This window comes from Ambystoma mexicanum, chromosome 9, assembly GCF_040938575.1.
Source record: "Ambystoma mexicanum isolate Mex_15411 chromosome 9, UKY_AmexF1_1, whole genome shotgun sequence".
Lineage (NCBI taxonomy): Eukaryota > Metazoa > Chordata > Amphibia > Caudata > Ambystomatidae > Ambystoma > Ambystoma mexicanum.
The window spans coordinates 749,619,473-749,640,581 of NC_090931.1; the positions used below are offsets into that span (position 1 = coordinate 749,619,473).

The 21,109-nt window shown below is 43.4% G+C and overlaps 1 protein-coding gene across 3 annotated transcripts in view; it reads right to left on the reverse strand.

The window, feature by feature from the left end:
• Nucleotides 1-21,109, reverse strand: part of STAT1 (signal transducer and activator of transcription 1) — an 876,601-nt gene that overhangs the window by 589,274 nt on the left and 266,218 nt on the right. For all 3 annotated transcript variants that reach the window (XM_069615679.1, XM_069615677.1, XM_069615678.1), the window contains exon 8: nt 10,098-10,249. In XM_069615679.1, the coding sequence (XP_069471780.1) occupies nt 10,098-10,249 (152 nt within the window). The remainder of the gene's footprint in view (nt 1-10,097; nt 10,250-21,109) is intronic.

The following is a 21,109-nucleotide window of genomic DNA, read 5'->3' on the forward strand; positions in this document are numbered from 1 at the left end:
GTCTTCTGACGACCATACCTCTGTGACCTTAGGTAATGCGGCACTCTTAGCAATCCTAGACGGTTGCTGTGTGTCAAGGGGTGACCGTGACCTGGAGCGCACAGAGGACACCGATTCTGCAGACCGCTCTCTCTGTGCCTTTTTCTGCCGATCACTCGACACACGTGTCGAGTCTCGGGTGGGGTAGTGTGCTTAGATGAAGGTGTGTGGGTAGCGCTCTTGCCACCGGGTGTAGTCCCCATAACTGCCCCGCTGGACAGTCCTCCGAGGTCGGAGGCTTGCGCGCCTAACGACACCCCTGTGCCCTCGCCGTCCGATACGGCGGTGTTGCTGCCATCACTGAAGGAACCCACAGCGTCCATGGCCTCGAGCTGCCTGGCGTAGTGGGCCCAACGTTTGGTGGAGTGGTCCTTAAGTGTCTTTGCTTTGAAGAGCTTACACGCTCTGCAATTTGCTTCGAGGTGGTCCCTAGGAAGACAGAAATTACAGGTGTTATGCTTATCTACCCAAGGGAATTTACGGTTGCACTTGGGGCAGAATTTAAATGGAGTACTCTCCATATGTTAATATCTGGCAGCGGGTGAGTGTATGTAGGAAAATAAACAAGTGTGAGTATGTCCACCCCCCACTCTCCCTACTTGCAGGGCCGAGGCCAGAGGCCTTCCGAGGCCTGGGGCGAGGCCAGAGGCCTACCGCGGCCCAAAGTTTGTCGTGCAGTCTCAACGGCTGTTCGTTCTCCAGTACCAGCATCGATCTTCGGAGTCTCGACGTGGGATTTGAAGAACAGGGATTTTAGGTTAATTTATGATAAATGGCTGAAAGCCAGGGAACTCCGCAACTATGCTTCCGACAAGTATGGCGGAAAAAACAATCTGAGGTTCCTACACGCGTGAGGGATCATGGGTACAGTGGACGTCACACTAGGGATAGTATTACTGGCACGCCCTAGTTCGACGCCCCTTTTTGAGTTTCGAAAAACAAACTAATACTCTGCAGCTTCCACTAGATGTCGGCATATGGACAGCATGTGATCTAAGCAGATTCCACAAGCCTCAGAAATAGTGTTACATCCAGCCATAGGTGGAACTCCCAAAAGAGGGGGTAGTCTAATTAGACAGACTTCCTCACAAGGCTGGGTCTCTTCAAAAAAGTCTCCTTCCTTTGGGAAGCGGAGACTGGAACCCCAAGAATTGCTAGGTGTGGGTAACTTCCAGTCTATAGTAATAGGGTGACCAGTGATTTCCCCTCCCAGTTCCAATGCTTTTATGGGTATGAGTGTGGATTTTTCAGTCTCACTCACCTCTGCGTGGGTAATGGGCGTCTGGTCCGGGTTTGTCTCTGAGTCCAGCAATTCCAGCGATTCCAGTTCCATCTCGGGTGCGTTTACAGAGTCGTACAGGGCGATTGCGCACCTTTTCATGTGATTTCTTGTCCGCAGGCCTGAAGCGGCCATCAGGTTTCTTTCCCTCTCGTCCCTCTGAGTTAACTCCAGTTAACTCAAACTCCAACTATCGCGCCAGCGCTTCGCGCCCCACCGGCAAGTTAAACCAGCAGGGGGAGGAGGCAGATTAAAGGGAAAGGCTTCCCAACAGCAACAGCACAGTAGCCACAGCAAAAACACATGATGTGCATAGACCAGAGAGCAGTAGCAGGAGATTGTGGTGGGATGTGTGAAGGAACAGCAGCAAAGAGATGTCTTAACACTGCATGACCCACCTGAGAATCAGTCTTAGAATGTGTATCTAAGCAGTAATGCTGTGTACATTTGTGAACAGAACTCCAGGTAGCCGCTTTGGAAAAACTAGGGGAATAGTTGCAATGAAAGCTATAGTAGCCCCTGTGACGCAAATAGAATGTGCTATAGGCATAAAGGTTAAGGCTCTTTTTGACGGACAGTAACACATTCGGATACACTTAACGATCAATTTAGAGATTGCTGACATAGAGACAGGATCCCCTTCTCTACCAGAGGCAATGGAGAAACGAACGGATGGATCCGTCTTTCAGAGCGCTTTTGTCTTATTTAGGTAATATATCACTGCTCTCCTAACATCTAGCGTATATAGGCTTCTATCGGCTGAGTTAGTGTGCTTTTGAAAGAAAGATGGAAGTTCAATGGACTAGTTTACATGGAATTTGGAGATATATTTTGGTGCAAAGCATGGATGTGTGTGCAAAACCACTTTGTCCCTATGAATAGTAACACATTGGTCTTGAATTGAGAGCACCTGTAGTTCACAAACTCTCCTAATGGAAGGAATAGTCCCCGCTAGGGAGAATTCTCGTTTCTGTGCTAATTCCCTTTAACCTTAGAGACCCCCAGCTCTTTTGCTGGACTTTAGGCCTTTTAATTTTAACCCTGGAGTAAGTGGGCCCTTTTTCTCACTCTCGCATGTGTTTTGATCTGATTAGGATTTTATATTTCCTTTGTTTTTGGAGTCTGACAAAATCCATACGCATCTACTTTTTGTAAGGTGACATCCAGCATCCTCAGTGCAGTATCACTGGGAAATACTTTAGATTTCTCATAATGTTTAAATACCTTTTCTTGGGTGAACTACAGTTCCTAAGAACGGTAAAGTGAAATTGGCTTTATTTACCTTTTCTCTTTTTAGGTCCAGCACACCCCATCTTACGCTGAGTGCTGGGGTGTTACTTAGTATCCCCTTTTCCTACTTATTCATGTAACATTTTTATGTTACCCTCACTACTTTAAATGGCTGGTGGCAGTGGTTTAATTTTCCTACCATTGTGCTTTTCCACTGCAGGTTTAATCCTCAGCTGTAGTCTAGCACCCATGGGTGACTGTTAGGGAGAATTCTCAGAAATTTGCTAATTTCCTCCACCTTAGAGACCCCCAGCAACTTTGCTGGATTTTGAGGACTTGATTTTTTTAACCTGGAGAGAGTCTGACCCTTTTTCCCACTCTTTTGGTTGTGGCGTCTGACAAACTCCATAGGCATCATCTTTTACATTTGTGTCACACAGCACCCTCAGTGCAGTTGCACAGGGAAGTCTTTCAGATTTCCCAAAGGTTTAAATACCTTCTCTTGGATAAACTACTGTTTCCAAAAGCAGTAAAGTGAAATTGACTTTACTTACCATTGTAACTTTCTAGACCCAGCACACCCTATCTTGCAATAGAGTGCTGGAGGTGTTACCTAGTATCCCCTTTGTCTAGCTTCTCATGTAACATTTTTATGTTACGCTTTTCTCACTGAATGGCTGGTGGCAGTGGTTTCGTTTTAACTACCATGGTGTGCATTTACCGCGGGCTGCGTTCGCAGCTACAGTAGAGCACCCAGGTGCACCATTTTTGTCAAAATGGCCCGGTCTTCGTATTTCGCCATTTCTTTGTGGAAAGGTCCTTCTTGAGATTTACTGTGCGCGCCAAACCAGGTTTGGTCTCTTTGTTCATTTTGCCTTTGGCGGGATTCACGAGTGAAGCCCGCCTCTGGCTCCAGGGTGTCTTGGGTAGGCTTGAAGTGAGGGAGGTGCCTGAAACTCCTTGTGCTTAGTCTCCTAGGAGATCCAAATGCACTCTGTGGTGATTGGCCGGCTGACAGTCCGGCAAGGACAGCCACCCTGCTGGGTGACTGACAGCTATGCTGCAATGAATGGGAGAGAACTGAATAAAAGGTCAGTCTTTTGGCTTGAAAGGCAGAGTCGACCACTGGACGAAGGAACCGAAGAAGAACGCTGAAGCCCACCAAAGGCAAGACAAACAAAGGGCTTGAATCTATCTCAACGCACAGAGTAAAACCCAAGAAAGACCTCACAAACAGAAAATGGTGAAAAAAGAAGACGGGCCATTTTGACAAAATGGTCACCCAAGGGTGCTGTGCTGCAGCTGAGGTTTCAGTCTGCAATAGAAAAGCACAATCGTAACAAAAATTAAACCGCTGCCACCAGCCATTTAAAGTAGTGAGAATAACATAAAAATGTTACATGAGAATGTAGGATAAGGGGCTACTAGGTAACACTCCCCCCCCCCTCCCTGCCCCCACCAGCACTCCACATAAGATGGTGTGTGCTGGACCTACAAAGAGAAAAGGTAAGTAAAGTAATTGCCTAGAAGGGTATAACATAGTACAAACCTTTCAAGAAAATTCAATGATCAATTACAAAGTCATCACATATTGTGACATATTTACATGGATCATAAATTAAAACATTCCAAATGATAGAGCTCATTAATAAAACATAAAAACATAAGATATTATTCATATCATGATAGGCGCAGAACAATTGCTTCCAAATAAAATGTTAGAGCAAATGTAATTTCATTGCTAGAATCCGAAAACCATTTCTGCCACCATTCCTCAGCACTAAGAGTGATTTGTTTTTCCGTGATTTTGCCCAAGTGTATTGCTCTTTCTGCATTCAGAGCTTCACAGTAAAGCATTTGGTGTTTCAATGTTTCATCATGCTGGTTGCACAGTCTACATTTTATGTCCATAGTTTTATCTTTGGACCAACGATTTTGGACTTCCTTAGTCTTAAGTTGATTGAGCCGACATTTCATCAGAAGAGATTGTTTATTTTTATCTGGAAATCTCTCTAGATACTTTGGAATTACATTAAAAGGCTCTTGCCTCAGCTGGAACATCTTTCATGATTTTATGACTGCGCCTTAGATCAGACGTGTCGATCCAATCCTGTCTCCATAGCTTAATCATGACTGCATCAGGGTTGGTCTCCAAGCTGTGTATTTGATCCAATGTTATCTAGAATGTCTTCAGATCGGGTAATCCATACATTAAGAATCTTATCTTTCAATCCTACTGGTGGTTCATGTAGAATTTGAAATTGAGGTAAAACTTCCTTCTTTATCAATTTACGATAAAGCGCCAGCGTATTCGACGCAACTCGAGCATTTATAGAAATCAGTCCCAATTCGTAGCAAATGCATGCTGTTAAAGTTCCTTTGGCTTACCACAAGACTTTAGGCCAAAACATGTTTTCCAATGTGGCCCATACCGTGCTAGGGCAACCCAATGCACAGTCCGCCCGTGAATCAGGGCTGCAACGGCTTTTTGTTTATAGAATTATATGATTGGTTTTAGCGAAAATTTTCAAAATGTTTTGCTTAAGACTGCTGCTTGGGTAGCGAGCTGCTTGCATTTAGCTTAGAGATTTGTAATCCATGGGGTGTCATTTATGCTCAAGCTTATCGACATACCTAAATATTTGACATTCTTCATGCGGGCTATCGGTTGGCTCCATAAATACCACTGGAATTTGCTCTGCTGTCTTGAGATGGTCTTCCTTAAGTCACAAATTACTAGAATTTCTGACTTATTGGGGTTAATATATAGCCCATTTGTCTTAATGTATTGTTCCAGTGCTGTTAGTTTTCTCTGTAGCCCAATTGGTGTTGTGTCCAATAGGACAAGATCATCTGCGTAGAGAAGGTAGTTGATCTCATTGCTGTTGATTGTGGGCGGAAATGATGCTACATCGTCAAAGATCTCACCAATATCAGAAAGAAATAGATTAAATATAATGGAAGCCAACGGGCATCTTTGTTTGACTCCCCAAAAGGTTCTGATGGGTACAGATAATCTTCCTGATCCATCAAGTCTAACCTGGATCTCCGTGTTGGAATGTAGATCTTTTATTGCCAGAATTAAACTCAACAGGCACTTTCACATTGTCAAACGCATGTGATAAGTCAAGAATGGCAAGATAGATTTTATTGTCTCTCCTTATTGCTTCCATTTTCATTATATTTATAATGAATATGTTTAAGCTACAGCCTTCCCCTTTAACAAAACCTGATTGACATACATCTAAATGACCACTCGTTATCGACGAGGCCTGATGTTGTAGCTGAGTGGCGTAGATCTTACCAAGCACGTCTAGCAGTGCAATAGGTCGATAATCTGAGGGATTGACTCTGTTGCCTTTTTTGAATATGGGTACTACTATTGCTTTCTTCCAGGTGGCAGGAGTGTTTTTTTCACAGGCTATTTTTCTAGACAGAAGAGTGCAAAGAGTTGCCATTCTTCAGGATTCTGCTTGAGGATATAATTAGTAAGCCCATCACGGCTGGGGGCCCTCGATGAGCTAATATTTTTGATGCTACATCAAATATCCTCCCCGTCAAATCGCAGCTTCCACTGATCTATTGTGGGCCATGTTATTGGTTCCACCTCTTCCTTCTTCTCATAAAGGTGACCAAAATGCATCATCCACTGTTTTTCTGTAACCATATTCTTTTGTAATGCTTTTTTGCCTACACTCTCTTCATTTATGATTCTCCAGAATTCATGAGCATTCCGATTTGCCAGGATTTTCATGATTTGCTCCGCATCTTTTTGTGCAACCAGACCTTTGTGCATGATCAACCAACTTTTGTATTTTTGTTTGATTTTCTTTTTGTTGATCATCTGGAAGTTCCCATCAGTTTATTTTGTCGTAACTCTTTTTGGAATTCTCATTTTCTTTTTGACATCACATTGTCATAAAGATATTTTGCAGTGAAGGCTTGATTTTGGAAATCGTGTGTGCATTCCTTAAATTGATTCAATAGCTGAGCATATTCAACACTATCTTCGTTCATTGCATCAAGATATTCTTCAATTATAAAGTTAATATCATTGACCTTCAGGCGGAGTCTACCCGACAGGGGTCTACCTCAATGTCATGATTCCACCTTTGAATTTCTCTTCTTTTCAGTCCATCAAATGAGAGCATTACCAAATTATGATCACTTTCCATCATTCCTATTACTTGGAGTGAGTTTATATTTTGCGCAAAATGTTCTGATGTGAAAATGTAATCATGCCAGAAGTAGCAGGACAGAGAGCTTATCTTCCATAATTCACAGGTGAGCTTTATGGGCCGGCGTATGCTCACAGAAAACGTACTTTGGAGTGAAGGCTTTGAGAGGTAAAACAATCACAGATTGGCAGACTCACACACACTTCTCTCCACGCAGGAGCAGTATCACCACGTACCACTGCTCACAGCTTTTCTACTGAGGGAGAGTCCTGAAGGGGGTGATTCAAGTTCAGGGAGGGATGCAACCGTGCCCCAACGCCTCCGCAGAGACCACGTGAGCGTAACATAAATCTTGACTGTAAGTGCTTATTTGAATAACTGTCACTGTGAAACTCTGTGTTACAACCCTACTGCTCACATTGACCCCTCTTGAGATAAGCCTGGCTGCTCAGCCACACTACCAACCTGTGTAGTACAGACTCATACCAAAGGTTGGGTTCCTATTGCCAGGAGGTCAAGGTGGCTGTAGTCTTCCAAAGGATCTTGCATAACAGGCCACCCCCAGGAACTGGATTCAATAGCGATGGTGGCAAAACTCTTTTTTATTTCTTTTATTGATTTTGTACAAACAAAACAATGAAAACCAAACAAGCAGCATAATCATAATGGTTCAATTACACATCAGGTTATCGTAGTCACTGCTCCCATTATCCCTCCCTCCCCCCGTGAGCCTATTTGTCCATCTCTTTCAGTGTTTGGCACATGCGGCCGAGTTTCGTCCTCTTCGGAGACTTTTGGGTTTGATATTACTCCAAACAATTCTGTTATTAGCGTTTTCCAGGCCAATAGGGTGCCCACCTCCCCCTCATCAGCCCGGCTACTCGCATCTTGCCATGCCACTGTTTCAGCCTCTGCCCATTTCTGTAAGTCCTTCCACCATACATCCACCTTAGGTTTGCGGCATTTCTTCCACCCCATGGCGATCCTACGTTTCGCAAGCACATACGCCAGATTTCTTAGATTCTCAATATGTTTGAGTTTCCGTGGCCTAGGGAACCCGCCCAGTAAGCAGGCCCAAGCCGTGTCTATGACAAGAGTAACCCCTTTATCGGCCAGTTTCTGTGCCACATCACTCCAGTATCTAATAATCGGGCACGACCAAAACATATGTGTCATGTCAGCGTTTTCCTGGTTACATTTAGGACACACTTGTATGCCAGCATTTCGGAACTTAGATATCCTCAAGGGGGTCATGTATGCCCTATGCGTTACATACAGCTGAATTTGTTTTAATCTGGCATTTCTAGATACTTTTTTGTGGTAACCCAGGGCACGCTCCCACATCCCGTCCTCCATCGGGGCCCCCACTTCCATCTCCCAGTCCAGTCTCAGATGCGTCAAATCTTTACCCACCTTAGCCATCACCATCTCGTACAGTCTCGAGATCTCATGACCCCCTTCAGACATATCATACATTGCTTCCAAACCTGCATCTGGTTCTTCTATCAAAACTGTTTCTGGCCAGGTGCTTCTGATCATTCGCACCAATCTAATGTATGTGACATATTGCCCCGTGTGTAGCCCCGCCTCTTCGTTGAGTTCTGTAAACCCCTTAATGGATCCCTCCTGCCAAACATCGCTTAGCGTTGCCAGCCCCACCGATTCCAAGTAGGTTCTAACAATTGCCCTTAGCTGATCATCCTCTCCTGTCAAAGCAACCAACGGTACCTGCGGGAGGCACGGGTATGGGACCTCCATTAGGCGACAAGCCCTACGCCAAATTTTCCGCCCAAGCTTCAACATCGCAAGGCGCCCCCTCATTTCAGTTTCGGACAGCCAGATCATTTCTTTCACGTAAAACGGGGCACAGTCTTGCCCAAGCACCCTGTGCTCAGGGGTCACTCCATCAGAAAGCCACTTAGCCACATATTGCAACTGTCCCGCCAAATAATAAACCTCAAAATGGGGCAGTCTAATACCTCCTTTTTCATAAAAGTTCTGCAGTTTCCAGCACGCCAACCTATTTTGGTGGCAAAACTCATTCATTCCACTCCGACACACTGGCACCAGTTTGTGGATTGGGACCAGACAGTCCCAGGCCACTTCCTGGCAGCAAACACACATAGCCTTCCAGTAGCCCACCAAATGCCTCTGCTTTCCCGATAACTGGAAGTCCATATAAGGATTTTCCTGGTCTCTTAGGCCAGGAATAAGGCTAAAAGGCCAGGTGGCCAAAAGACAAGCAAAGAACCTTGTGGCATGGCCATGTTTGACCACTAGCCATAGTTGGCAGCCAAACGCAGTAAGGCTAAAACAAAATGCACCCAAAAATGGTTCAAAGTCACTGCTGCCACCAGCTTGTCCATTTAGCAAACCTAGAGTAACCTAAAATCCTCCGAGTGTTAGTCTAGGGCAAAACAAAAAGTGTATCCCATTGTAAGATGCATTGTACAATGATGGAAACTACCACAAGTGGTAGAAAGTTACTAAACGTAGTAACAAAGTAACTAGGCTAAGGGAGACAATGTTTCCCAGTCCTGACAGCCTGAAGGACATGTCAGATTCTCCATGACAAATGAGCCAACAGTTAGTGTAGTGAAGCTTAAGGCTTCACTGCACTGTCAAAGGAGCAGGTCAGATACAAAAATAAAAGCAAAAGGTTTGGGGGTCCATAGAAATGGAAGGAAAGGTGCAGTAAAGAGGAATCTTTCCTTACAATCACCCTGCTCTCTGAGGAGGAAAAGGAACAGATCTGAGCGGAAAACAGTGCATGTTTATGGACTCTGGGGCGTAGGACTAGACAGTGAGGAGTAAGTACTCAAGCATCCAAACTTTTTATTCACTGCTGTGCAAAATACAAAGCTCCCAACTCACTGCACAAGAACCCGTCACTTAGGCTACAGGAAAGGGAAATGGATTTATGTGATTGAACTAGACCAGCTGGTAAAATAAACTTACTGAGAGAGAAAAAGAGAAGGTCAATTAGCGTACCAGCTCCAGAGCCTTATAACAGCCCAGAAATTAACCTAGCACCGAATGAAGGGAATGAGTGTCTTTTTTTAAAATAAAGAAGGAAGCGCCTTGAAGTTGGTTTACTTGTAAGGTCTTAATGAAAACGTCTTTATTACAACTTTTCCATCCAGGTATCCAACAAGCTTAAGAATCTGAGGAGTATATATCTCGACGAAGTGTGACTTAACACATTTCTGAATTGTCAGTGCATGCTTCTGTGAAATTATATTTCACTACGCCTATTGAACTATTTTCAAATATTGATAAGAATTCATGCAAAATCATCAACTTTTCATCAGTTCATTCGAAAAGAACACATATGCAAGAAAACATGAACCTACCCCAACTGCCAAACTTACCAGCTCTGCAGCTGATCCAGGCAAGCATTTGGTGGCCCCCCTATGCAGGCTATTTGCTGCCTGCGCTTCCACTCAACCAGTTCCTCCTTGATCAGCGCACTTTGGGTCTGTTCAGTTACATGCAGTAGTTCAGCAATTTTCTGTACCACCTCCTATTGAAAATAGTGAGCAAGTGTTATGGCACTTACAAAAGGGACAATTGTCCATATGTTTTATTTTTCTGCAAGTTATACTTTGGGAGCATATATTTGTATGCAAATTTCTAGCTGGTGTCAAAAGGTTAGCACTAGAATTTGGGGTGTACAGAAGAGCATATTTAGTATTTGGCCGAATAGCCCATCACGAATTCAGTCAATATCAATATGAAGCTGAATATATTGTTTTTTAATAAATCATGTTCTAATCTGGACACATATTCTTTTCAGAAAAGAAAGCACTATTTTAAATACGCATTCCACATTTTATGTATTTCTCTTTATTATAATCAGCATCTTAAGTCATGAAAGAACTGAAAACCCTGCTCTACAGGCAATTTGTTACACTGTCGCCGGTTCTACCACAGCTGATAACCCATTGCAAACTGCCATCCGGTTCCTTGAACTCTTCTACAGAGCTCGGTAGCTCGCAACATAGGTTTGAACTATATAAAACAAAAACACAAACATCTCATCCTTACTCAACACACACAAGCCAGAAATTAACATATTAACAAAATGCAGGGACCATATGTTTGGAAGAATGTTGCATATACAAAACCAGTGCTATTTAAAGTGGCAGGCTTCACAAATGTAAAGTGCTAGTTTGCAATGATTACAAAATGAATACTGTGATTTGCAAATGACATAAAAAAAGGACACATCGCAATTTCTGGTGAGCTGGAAGGATGCAAAGGTGAAAAGTGAATTTCGAACCTTCCTTGCAGCTCACAAAAACATGCATAAATGGTTTCTGTCCACTCGTGCAGGATACAAGTCCTGGGTACATGCGAGGTGATTGTACTCAGTCTCTATTATTTTAAAGAGGGGACCCCTTCTCCCATGCACCGAATATGGGTGATTACTCTCTCAGAAACGCTGAGAAGGAGGGAGCAGAGATAATCCCATGTAGGCAAGTCTGACATGTGACTGAATCTGCCCAAACCCTACAAGCTCAAAAAAGGCATTTGTGATGGATCGTGTCTCCTTTTAGAGATGCTGGATGCTTCGACTGCGGCTTCAACGCTGCCTACTCCCTCTCCAAGGTGGCAGCCACCCCCCACACCAAGATGATGGCCGCAACCACACTTCCGGTTCTGGATAGTCCTAGGCAGTGCTGCTTCCCATTCAGACGCCGGAGTCGGGGATGCTGGAGCGCCTTATTGCACAAGGGCTCATTTTTTCACTTCTTTGAATTTTCTCTTGGATTGCTGCTGTTTTTCTCCTTGTTCATTCTGCCCGTATTGCTTCGTTTTCGGTTCCCTCATATTCCTTGTCCTCCTGCTTCCTCCATCATATACTTGATCCTCTTCTCCGATTCCTGGTCTTCAGACAATATTCCCTTCTTTTGTGCTCCTGGTACTTGTTCTCATCAAACTTGCAATTGCCTGAATTTAGCCCTGGCTGGATTCCTACCAGAAGGCTTCTTTGTAACCTGGAATTGTCCACTACATGGCCAGCCCAGCAGCTGGGGTTTCCCCCTCTCTGGGGGTGGAGTTCACCCCCAGAGAGGGGTAAAACCTCTCTGGGACTAGGGTCTCCATCTTTCGGATTAATCTGTATAGCTGTGCAGACACTTGCTACAGAGTGGCTTCCTCAGGTCGACCATTCTTTGTCAGAAAAGAGTGCCTTGGAACGCCGGACTTTTACCGCATTATCTGCTTTGCAGTCACTCAATTCCACCATATCTTGATCCATATCCACTTATCTCCCCTCATTCCCACCACATTAAAGGATGCAAGGCTCAATTACTTTTTCTGTGTCCCCTACTCTCTAACCTTCCATTCCACAACACAAGTAGGTACAGTGCTCTCTTATCGCTCGCTGTCCTCCCTCACATACTTCCTGTTGGGACAGACTAGCCTATAATGTTATTCGAGACGTTTTCCAATAAGTATGTTTTCACAAGAGGCTACTATGGGTAGGGGAATATCAGTCACATCTTTTCCTGCATGGCATCTAACAGAATCATCCCCATCCCTTATTGACATAAAAGAGGCAGTCCAGCTGTTGGGGAGTCTGCGATTTCCAAATATTCTCCCCTCCTACCAATTTCACCAAGCAAGCATAGACCTTTGACTATGTCTCATGCAGAGTCATCACCTATCTCTCTATACACCCTTTGGTGGACTAGCCCACAGGGTAACTGGAGACATTTCCCAAAAGGAAGTTCCGCTGAGGCCTCTTTGATGGTGTTGTGGTGGTCAGGTAAGTCCCCAATGAGAAAGAGGGGTTCACATTGTGCTTGCCATATTTGTGACTGGGGGAGCGGCGAAGTTGGCGCGATGTTGCAATTTTATATGTATCCAGCTTAGTTAATGAGAATGGGGTGTTACTTTGTATTTAAGTTGATAAACGTAAGATTTGCACGCATGCAGCAAGATAACTGTCAAAATCACCAATTAAATATAGATACAATCTGGGGATGGTGTGCCACGAAGTATCTGGAAACTGGGCAAGGAGGAGCTTAATAACGCGCATGCGAGTGAGGGGATTTTCCCGAAGAAACCACTGTGAAGAAGAGATGGTAGTTACTAAACATGCATGCTCCGATATACATCCATGGGGAATTTACAAATCTATATGCAGTGAACTCTTTTCATACATTGTTTAAACTCTGCAGTCAGGGTTTGCAAGGTGAATTCTGAGTGACTGGTAAAAACTGGTTTTGCAGGGTTTGGAGGCCAAAGCCAAATAAAAGGTAATAGGTAACCCTGACATTAAGCAGCTAGTCAGCCAACAAGCCTGCCTGGGGTTGTTATGGCTTGGCAGTATCGCGGAAAGAAGATGCAATCTTTTAAGTGCTTAGGAGCTTGTTATGTGTTGTCTAGGGAGATTCGGCCATTTGCTTTTGACCAGCAATAAACCTGGGATGAAGGAACACCTGAGGGCAGAGTTGATCAATACTTCATGGGTTTTGATTGTTTTCTCAGGATTTTACTGGAGGCCATGTGTGTTTAATTGGTAGTTGTTTAGATTAGAGTGTTCCCAGGACGTCAGCAAGCCGGGTGGTTGAGATGGTTATCGCCAGTTAAAAGGGAACCTGTTTATTCTTCCCCACAAATATTGTTGAAGTTTTCTTGCAAATCATGTGCAATTTCGGGGATTAGGTTGTCTCAGGGCCTTTTAATGAATTATGTTTATATGTAAATGTGCTAATTTGGATTGTTTGTGAACTTTACTTTACTTTACTTCAACTCCCAGAAAGCAGTGTTGTGACAATTTGTGGGCATTACTATAAATCTGTGATCGCGCGCGCACCGCGCTGCGGGCAGAGTGCGAGAAAGCAGCATACTGAGTAATTTTGAGTGGGCGTACCTACTTAAAAGTAAGCATTTAACTTATACTCTTTTGCTTTACCTGCTTACTTGTTTACTTATAACGAAAAGGTCATTTATGCGTTGTCCTTATACTTTAAAAACAAATATGCCCGACGCCCTAAGTGCTTCACTCACTACCTCTCACTACCTCTTTAACTACTCCTAAACAAAAGAAACTATCTCTCGCATTTCAAAGAAATCGATTACTTTGACACCGATCCTAAGAACTCAGTTGGCTAATAAAGATATTCGCACCTTTTGCCCCAAACGTAAGGAGTGCATGTCGGATGAATCCTTGTTTGTGCCGCAGGTGTGTGACCCAATTGTGTCAGTCTCATTGAGTACGAGTAACTCGAGCTGTCTTCCCACTGTTTCTGATGTTACCATTTTAGCTAACGCTCAATCTGATTGTGTGTCAGGATGCAAGAATTGTTTTACCTAATGCTTGCACCTTAGCTACAGTAATTGAAGTCTCTGCTCTTGTGTCTGATTTGTCTGATGTTTCTAATATTTCTATACATGCAAGTGACGAGAACTTAAACAATTCTCATGAGGATCACCCATGTGAAGATGTAATTCAAAGTATAATGGGCTACACCATCCATTCTATTCAGGATTCCTTTTTATTGCCCACGCCGAGGCGCTGCTTGCCGACTGATACAACTGCAAATCCAATGGAAAATTTGGCGCTAATTGAAATCACACTGGCAGCCGTAAACACAACTTTAGCTAGCCTATACAAATTATTTGAATCTCTTGACCTAAAAATTTCATCTCATGCCTGCCAAATAAAGCAAATAATGGAGGGGATTGTGAGGTTGCCTGCTACTATTCTGAGCACTCCCAAATCTATTTGTAAAGTAGATGTGGCGGTGGGCCCTGACCATCCTATAGCTACAATATGTGGTGTCAGGGGGTTGTACACTCCAAATCCAGTATTGCCTGCTTTTTCTAACATTAGTCGTCCTGTCACGTCACCCTTGCCGGATGCCTTAAATGCTAATGATTCATGGATTAATTTAGACAGCAGCCCCAAAAAAAACATTTGTGCCTCCAGACAGACTACTATTACAACTGTTGACCCTCAAAGAATGTCAAAAGCACCAGTTGTAAGATTGAATAAGCCGAAGGCTGAAACTGTGCCCAGAAAGAGAGTCTGTGTGGCGCGCCAAATTCAGGTCACACAACGAATTTCCGCTCAATCGAGCCCACCTCATATTCCAATAAGTATGCCTTTACCTACACCAGCACGAATCCCACAGAACTCCTCACAATTGCCCATTGAAAGGCCGGTCTCCTCCATGACTTCTGTTCCCTCTTGTCATCCAATTGAGTATGCTCCACTCACGGAGATTATCGATTTAATTGATGCCCCTGCGCTTGGGATTCATTCTGTCCCCCAAGCGGTTCAGGCCACTGCAACTACTGCAACGGAAAGCAGACATGGCCAAGTTGCACCGGTTCATACTGCTTCAGGGTTTCCCTCAAGTGAACTAGGTACTCAAGAGCGAGTAACATCTATAAAGGCGGCTGTAACGGCCTATCTAATCGAGCGTGCTGCTTCCATTCCGTTGGCCAATGCACTAAGTGGGACAAACCCTGGCCCTCAGTCAAATAGGTTTCTAGTTAATTCCAACACTAACTCAACGGGGGATAAATCTAACTATAATCCCTCAACTGAGACTCCGAGTGTTTGGAAGAAAGTCAGTTTTGGCGCAGATTTGGGGGCCACTTTGAAAAATGTTAATCAATATTTAAAACCTGCAAATAAAAAAGAGGCAGCACAAATTGGCAAACTTTCGTCTAAAAACCCTTTTTCCAACTGCCACTCTCCGATTCTTAAATGTAGAGAGGCCCCCCACCACCAATATGATCTGTGTAGGTTGAGCATTCTAAACATTTTTGGGGATGGGAGCAATTTTCAGGATATTGCCTCAAGTGACATCGACCAAGTCGAATTTGAATGTGATCAAAACCTTGCAATCGTACGTTTATGGATCAAATCTGGGCTAGTCTTGAACTCAATATGGAAAGAGAAAATTGAACTATTTAAAATGGTTTTCTTGATTGCCCAGGATCCTGAACGTCTCATAGCGGAGGCTAAAGAGTGTGATCAATTTCAACCCACAAGTTCTCTTCTTAAAAGCCCTGCAGCATGCTCTTGCTCCTATTGTGGGCCTGCAGTGATTCCCTCTCAGCCCAAATTTGCCACTCATCAAGCATAACCATTAACAGAGTGTCCTCAAGAAAATTACTCTCTGGTTTCTTGGAACACTAGAGGTCACTCTCATGTGCAGTGGTCTTCGCCCTCAAATATCAACAAGTATGATATCGTAGCCCTGCAAGAAACTTGGCTTGTATTGACTCCCGTATGGGACGACCATGACATCATTCTTTTACCGGCTTCAACAGCCACAAGAGGGAGACCTACATCTGGCCTTTTGGTGGCGGTAAGAACCAGTAAAGGACTAAGTATCACTAAATGGGCTTCACCCAATAACTTCATGCAATTAGTTAAAATCACTAGTGCTACCGAAACCCTTGCTCTAATAAACCTGTATCGGAATCCTTTAGGGCTGACAGATGAAATTTTTTTATAAAGATCTTACTACGATATTGGAATTGATAGCCTGTGATCAGTCCATTAATGCCACAATGATGGTAGGAGATATAAACCTTAACTGCATTAGACCCAAAAGAAAACTGTCAAAAGCTTGAGAGTGTGAGATGGATTAACTTTGTCAAAGGCCATAATTTACACATGGCCAATGGTGCCATTGCAGGTGATATCCCCCCCCCCGAACCCGACACGGGAAAAAGCAATTCCCATTCAATCATTGATTATGTCTTTGTCTCGGATAGCCTCTTCCACAGGGCCATAAATTGTCTCAATCGATCATTGATCACCATATGCTGGTCTTTGAGTGGCAGGGATATCGTGATCATACGTTGTTAAAACAATGCTGGTCGAAGCAAGTTCTAAGTGTGAATACTGCCAAAACACGTTTTAAGTGGACAGATGCCTCTTTAAATGCTCTCAACCTTGCTACTCAAGGGTTATTTCTCTCGAAGCGTGACTTCTATGCAGATATTCTTCCTTCCTTTGGTTCCTTGTACATTGGCAGATCTCCTAATGTACTAACACATAAACATCAAAATGATCAGACTTTGCAGCAAGTAAGACATAAAAGACTTAAGAGCCACACTTAAACTTCCATTAAGTGAACAAGAATGTAGTCGTCGGAAAATTAAATGTCAGTATCGAAATTGGTGCCCAGCAAGAAAGGCAATTCTCTACCAGCAGGATGGTGAAGCCTTTTTATGCACTGCAAGCAATAAAAACTCTGCCCAAATATGGTCGCTGCTTAATAGCATGACGACTCAAGGTCAAGCCAATCTTCAATTGTGTGGTGTATCTGAATCACAGTGGATTGAACATTTTCTGAAATTATATGCAGATACCAAATATGTTGACTTTGTCTATTCTCCGTTCACACAAAAAGAGTAGGCAACACACATCTGTGTTATAGGCTATAAGCAGCCGAAAAAGACCAAAGAGAGGTCCATTTGGTAAAACCAAACCCAAGAGTAACTGTGGTGTGGACTCCGATCATTAATAAAGTGAGAAACAAGGCTGTGGCGGAAGACAGAAGGATAGAGCAAAAAAGAGGTACTATCCATGCCTACTGTGCACTCTCAACTAGGTTGCGGTGTTACAACGTCTGTCCAATAGTGACAGAATAAGAATGAAATTACCAACTTCTATGATGTGTAATGCATTCAGCCTTGTATGTCCAGTACCACTCTCCTCCAGATTAATAGATATCGGAAGAGACTACAAGTAAAAGAAGAAGCACAACAGGGAAGGTAAAAAGGATAAATGTCTTCCTTTTAGAAAACTCGTGTGGCATCTAATGGGATAGACAATCCTTTAATAACCCATTGATTGTCAAACTGAACCTGGGTTGCTAGGGTTAAAATGACACAAACATACAAGAAGAGGATAAATTCCTATTCCAACAACACAAAGACAATACACAGTCATCACTTCCCAAGCAGGGCTTATTTTTACTAACGGGAAGTAGGACAATATAAAACGGTTTGTTCAAGCTAAAGAATAGGCAAATTGGTGCCTTTTTAGATGTGACAAACACGGTTGACCGGTTTCAGTAGCCTAACTTAGATAAAGCCACATTCATCAGGACAGTCTAAGCTTCCTCAAAAGCTGTTATATTTCGTAAGTCGGAGACCAGTTTGTGAGAAATAACAAACGGTAGATGGAGTAGTACGTTACCACCATCATGTCTGCCATCTCTCAGAGAAAAATCATTTTGTATAAATTTGGTAAATTTACCATCAGGCCAGCAATCTCCTATTGGAGACAAAAAGTATTGCCTACCATATTATATGGCCTCAAGACCAAAAATATTGTTTCCCAAAGTGTTTTGCACAAGTTAGAGGCGAAATATTGGCGAGGTGTATTACAACTCCCTCAATGTGTTCCTGGACCTTGGATAAGACTTGAACTAGGTCTAACATCTTTGAGTGCAGAATATCATTGGAGGCTGTGTGCATTGTTTCACAAGTGCCTTACTTCTGTAAAACCTGATAACATACTTGCCACACTATCCACTTACATGTTGACTTCTGCACATTAATTTGTCAAAACTTGGACTTTGCAGATTTATAACATTCTGGCTAGGGCCGACCTGTCGTTGGAAACTCTCATTGTTAATCCAACTAAAGCAAAAGAAAAAATGTTCAGATCAGACTGGATTAACACAAGATTTTCAGATATTGGCCTTTGAACATAAAATACTTAAAGTTTTGGCTCCATACCTAAATCAATCTCCCTCTCCACAAGTAAGAACAACCATTCTACGTTGGCGATTTAATTTATTTCCCACTCGCGACATTCTGGTTAGAAGGAGGTTGTTGTCGGAAAAAGAGAACTACTGCATCTTTTGCCAGGACATGGCGGTCAAAGAAGCCCTCAAACATATTATAACCGAATGCCCAGCGGTAAATGACTTGAAAAGTAAACATTTTCAATCGCACATGTCTTACTTCAGTGCTTTACTCCCTGAAACCCGATGGTCGGTGATATTATCCACTAACTCAATAAGCATACGCATCGCCACTCATAACTTTCTGGCGGCCATCCAATTGAAATCTAATCTTGCGTCCTCTTTGGATTAGCACTATAAGGGCTTTCAAGTTTGGTCACTGTATTCAAATGCATATGATAAGATGAAACAGGGATGGGCCACAAGCTCAATACATGGTATATTGTTTTGAATAAACAATGAGGGGACTTATTTTATGTAAGTATGTTTGAATGGAAATTATGACTTTTATTCTTGCTTATTAACTTTAATATGTGATACATGAATTATCATATTTTCTTTTCTTTTAGCTCATTTAGGTTTGGCCCTTCCTGAGGGTCTTGACTTTTGACTTCTTTTTAAATATTTTATCCTTATTTTGTTTATATTATGTCCTTTTTCTTCTTTTACATATCTTCCATATTCTGTTTGGATTTTATCTGTTTTTTTTCTTCTTTTTTGATGTTTTTAATATTTAAATTAATTTTGTTCGAATATTGACAAAGTTGAAATATTCAGCTATATTCTATAAATAAAAAAATAGAATTGTATGTAAATGTGTAACTGTGTGATGATGTCATGACCTACCACAGACATATCCTGAACTGAAGATGGTAATTATGATAACTGTCACCAATGAGAACGGGGGATTTGGAAAAAGATTGGTCGAATTCTGTACAAAAAAATCCAATCATGTCTTGGGGTGATTTGTAATCAAATATATGGGAGTGTTTTAACTGTTGCAAAAATGTATATAATGTGTCAACTGGTGTGGTTCAGGGAGACTTGGGTTAGTTTGACTATAGAATCATCTAACCCCTCCTGGCCCATTGTACAATAGACTTGCTTTACGTATAAACGTGCACCCAATTCTTAAGTGGTGGGGTTGCTTTGGGTTAAGGTGATTAAAGGCACATCCACACATAGGTACTTATTTCTCTGCCTGACATATAATGGACTACATCAGTCCTACTGATCTATATGTTATGAATGTTTGTTTCTCAATAGGTATTTCCCATATGAACAAACCATGCTCACCACTTTCACATCCTCACCACTCCACCGTGCCTCTCAAATGCGCACACCTATGCACCTTTGTCTTGTATCGAATCTGGCATGCATTCAGACAATGTTTAATTCCATACCCTTTTGCTGTCTTTGCTCCATTTTTAACTCTCTCACTTGTTATGCTGCATTAAAAAGGGAAGTCAAAATATTCGGCTGGAGCTTAATAGCAAGAAATGTCCCGAGATGACACCCTGAAAGGAGAGGCACAGAACACCCAGGAAGGGTTTCGGGTGGTTGTGCCGAAGTAAGGTGGACAGAATAGTACACACACAGCTGAAAGTAATGAGAACGAAGAGTAGTCAAGTGTAGCAAGGAATAAGATACAACAGAATGGATTCCCTCTAGGGGTGTATGCAGATATAGGAAAAGAGTATTCCACGAACCTTAGGAAAAACTCTAGCCTTCTGCACCGTTTGCTATAACAGAGGCCCACGCTGTTTGCTCATGGCTTGGAACAGCAGCTATGGGTGTCTGTAATGTAGAAACGAGACAAGGGAAGGGGCAGAGGTTGACTGATGGGAACCAACGGACAAGCTCTGTACAAAAGGGTCTACAAACAGTACAAGAGAAGATACTTACAGACAAATCCAGGAAAAGGAGGTTGATAGCAAACTAGCAGAAGGAAATGAAGGGAAAGTCGTGTAACAGGATTGGATAGCAGAGGACAGTAAGGAACAAGGTTGAGAGCTCAGAGGAGCAGGAAAGCAATGGGCAAGCCCACAGGAGCAGGGCTGTAAGGTAGAGAGCCCAGAGGGAAAGGGCTTAGGGCAGCAGAGTAAAGCAGGCTGCACAGCAAGGAACCCAGAAAGGCCGGGCAGCAAGGAGTGAGCCCTGAGGGGCAGGGCCTCTGACCGTAGAAGGTTGCAGAGGACTGTAGAGGGCTGCTAGGCCGAGAACCCAGCGGAAAAAGGTAGGTAGAAAGCAGCGGAGCGTGATCAGCTGCAAAGTAGGAAGCCCAGAGGACAAGGGCTGTAGGCAGCCGGAGTGAGGCAGGCTGTAGAGCAGGGAGCCCAGAGGACAAGGGCCGAGGCTGGAAAGCAGCAGAGCGTGATCAGCTGCAATGTAGAGAGCCCGGCAAGGCAAGGGCGGAGGCTGGAAGGCAGCAGAGCGTGATCGGCTGCAATGTAGAGAGCCCGGCAGGGCAAGGGCTGAGGCTGGAAGGCAGCAGAGCGTGATCAGCTGCAATGTAGTGAGCCCGGCAAGGCCAGAGCGGAGGCTGGAAGGCAGCAGAGCCTGATCGACTGCAATGTAGAGAGCCCGGCAGGGCAAGGGCGGAGGCTGGAAGGCAGCAGAGCGTGATCAGCTGCAATGTAGAGAGCCCGGCA